At 59.7% G+C, this 3,034-nt stretch overlaps 2 protein-coding genes across 2 annotated transcripts in view; both read left to right on the top strand.

The window, feature by feature from the left end:
* VDBG_07504 (predicted protein) overlaps positions 1 to 1,298 on the top strand; it is a gene marked incomplete at both ends in the record, with an annotated part of 2,342 nt that extends 1,044 nt beyond the window's left edge. The window contains 2 exons of the mRNA XM_003001999.1: positions 96 to 426; positions 668 to 1,298. Of these exons, the coding sequence (XP_003002045.1) occupies positions 96 to 426; positions 668 to 1,298 (962 nt within the window). The remainder of the gene's footprint in view (positions 1 to 95; positions 427 to 667) is intronic.
* A 1,044-nt stretch (positions 1,299 to 2,342) lies between these two features.
* On the top strand, positions 2,343 to 2,897 carry VDBG_07503 (conserved hypothetical protein; the record flags this gene model as incomplete). Its single annotated transcript, XM_003001998.1, has 1 exon — positions 2,343 to 2,897. The coding sequence occupies one exon, from the start codon at positions 2,343 to 2,345 to the stop codon at positions 2,895 to 2,897; it is 555 nt and encodes a 184-aa protein (XP_003002044.1).
* Between the last annotated feature and the right edge of the window lie 137 nt (positions 2,898 to 3,034).

Here is a 3,034-nt window from a genome sequence, read left to right as displayed (position 1 = left end):
CACATGCCGGCCATTCAGAGCCAATTCAGGCGAAAAGCAGCAGGCGCGAACTACATTGCCGCACGTGCGGCCATGCATGGCGAGTACTCCAACAGTCATGAGCAGCACCATCCGGTCGGGCCCGAGCCTGCTCTGCGCCTCAGTGTCCACCAGCTCGAACGCGCTCTGGCTCAAGAAAAGTCGTTCCCGCCGCGCTGAGTGCCGGTACTACATGGATCAGCTGACCAACGAGAAGACTCGGACCATCAAGGACAATCCCGTTTACCGCCACCACAACGCGGTCACCGAGCTCATCGCCGGCGCCGGATGGGACGTGGATCCGCACCTGAACGCCGAAGGCCTGGAGAACAACCTGATCAAGCTTGTGAGCCTGACAGGCCACTACAAGACCATGATTCTCGACCAGCAGCACCGCGCAACCGTCAAGTACCGTGTGCAGTTCTTCAAAGACCAGGCGGCCGCTTTCGAGATCCTGCAGCCTCTGCTGCATTGGCCATCGGACCATGCTTGGCAGGCCTGAGGCGAGCGACGCGCGCCGCCAGGGTCATCGACGCTCTTCCCAACGAGAGCCTGCTGCCGAAGCCGCTGCTGTAGCGCTACCGCGATATTCTCAACCGCGAGCGTGGGGGGGGGGGGGGGATGATTCAGGCCTTTCATCGACGAACAGGAGTGCCGAGCGAGCCAAACGGCACGAGAGCTGGCAGCAGCAAATCGGCGGCGCCATCACCCATCCCACGGCGTCGACGGCCAGCGCGCTCTCGGGCCCCAGGGCGCGGAATCCTCTCGACAACCTGACGGCGCTCAAGATGCAGCAGGACATAGCCGAGGACAGGGTCATGCTCTACAACGACCTGTTCAAACGCCATGAATTCCTGTGCCAGCGCGACCAGCATACAGCCCTCATCCTGCTGCGCCTTCCCCAGGTGCTCCAGATCAGCGGCCGCACCTTTTCGCTGAGCGCCCTCTTGGAGGGCATCCCGAAGCGGGAAGACCTGCCGGCCTGCACCCTCGGCATGGGCTGCACGCTGGGACAGACGCACTGCGAGATGCAATTCCGAGCTCTTCCAGCCCAGCTCAGCAACCCCATCGACGCCCACCTCAACCCAGCTGCTGGTGTCTTTGTTCCAGGCTCGGGAGCTGTGCGTGGTGCTGATGCTGATGCCGGTGTTGCTGGTTCGAATGCGGATGCTGCCAACAGTGGCACGGGTCCTGCCTCTGCGTCGACCAAGCGCCAGCACCCTGGAGATTCTGAGCAGGACCAGGAACCGAATCAGAGGGTTCGGCTCGCCAAGGAGTGATCAGGATGCCGGATGCTTGTTGTGTGTTGCGAACTTGGGCAGTGTGGCAGAAGCGGCGTGGAAGTGGCCGCGGACATGGCACTGGAGAGGACAAGGGGACATCACGGGAGATGTCTGGTGCGGCGCGGTGGATGCGTCAAGCGGATCGTTGCACGAGACATGGCCGAGGTTGCTAAGTGATGAGCCGTTCGTTTGGATGGTTGTCAGGATCGAGGTTCGCTTGGCATGGCATGGCTTAGCTCGAAATGAGCCTTGGGAGTGCAATGCACTGCTATATTTGCTGTCGTGTGATACAGAAGAAATGAGGTAGCCGTAGCCGAAAGAAACAATGTGGAGAATAGGGCTGTGAAGATGGTGAAGATGTCAAGTTGCATACATCCAGGTACCTACCTCAGGTACCCAAGTAGCGAAAAGTCAAGGCAGGTGGGATCGTACTGCGTGACCAGATCTCGATCACCAGGAGGCAAGGCAGGTGCAGCGCAGTGCAGGTGCTGCAGGAGCGATTGGCAGAGGTGCGACGGCGATGCCGTTGCCGTTGCCATCGATCTGCGGCTGTGGCGCAGCGCCCTCGTACTTCTTTCTGCCTTTTGCCTTCTGCATGATCCCAATGCCATGCCAGACCAGGCCATCAAGAGTTGTTGGCTCCCCCTCTGCCAAGAGCTGACATTGCTCGGAATACTCCTCGCCAGAGGTTCGTCATGAAAGCATTCGCTGGTAACATGCATCATCATTCATGGGGCCATTTCCCTCGTTCTGACCCGACCTCATCCTGCAGGGCACACCAGCCACATGTCTCGGGCACCCAACGATGCGTGGCTTGGCGCAAGGCTGGCCCCCCTCTCCCCCCGCGTCTTGGGCTGCCTTGGGAGCTTGGTGGAGGGGGGCCACCTGAGCTTGGCCTCTCTCAGCTGACGACGGCGGTCATCTCCTCTGGTCAACCTGCCCTGAAATACCTGGCGTGACGCGCCTCATGGGACGCTCTCTCGACTGCACCTGGTTGAGGTGCCTCCCGTCTTTCCACGGATCGTCATAAAGCCTCGCACCATGGTTCTCGGTCCCTTCTCCCCCAGCGCCATCCTGACGCGCCTGTGGACGCGACACCAACGCCACGAAGAAGCACGATCACTGCGCATGCGAGAGAGGATGGGTTCGACCAAGTTCTTCGGCTCCCAGGTCGGCGGCCAGACCGTCATCAACTATGCCTACACGGATCTCCCGTCGAGATTGATGACCTGGGACATCTACTACTTCTTCTACTACGCCTGGGCCCTGCCGTGGATCATCCTGCCCCTGACGCCCTCCGACTCGGGCCATCTCGACGAACTGGCTGTGACGCCGCAGAACATCTTTTGCGTTGCGCTGCACTTGATCCTGTTCATCCTGCAGCTTGTCTTCGTCCTGTCTCTGCCCGCGGCTCTCTTCTTCCCCATCTGGATGGCCGTCGCCTGCTGGGGGGCTTTTCTCGTCTTCAACTGGGCCTTTTGCCTGCTTCTGAATGGCCCCGACATCGAGTACCACTCTGACGAGACGTTTGCCGAGGCCCGTCCCGAGCACGCACACGAGCAGTGGGTGTTTCTCAACGGCGTGGCTGTCGGGTAGGTTTTCTTTTATTTATTTTTTATACTTTTCTTTCTTCTTATTCTCTTTCCCTTTGCTGTTAACCTTGTGACGCAACATCGGCTGACTGCGAGGTAGCGACCACTGGATGAAGAACAATCTCAATCGACTGGCGTTGA

Source organism: Verticillium alfalfae, genomic scaffold, assembly GCF_000150825.1.
Source record: "Verticillium alfalfae VaMs.102 supercont1.10 genomic scaffold, whole genome shotgun sequence".
Taxonomy (NCBI): Eukaryota; Fungi; Ascomycota; class Sordariomycetes; order Glomerellales; family Plectosphaerellaceae; genus Verticillium; species Verticillium alfalfae.
Note: the sequence above shows the minus strand (reverse complement) of the source record. Positions and strands in the feature narration are given on the sequence as shown.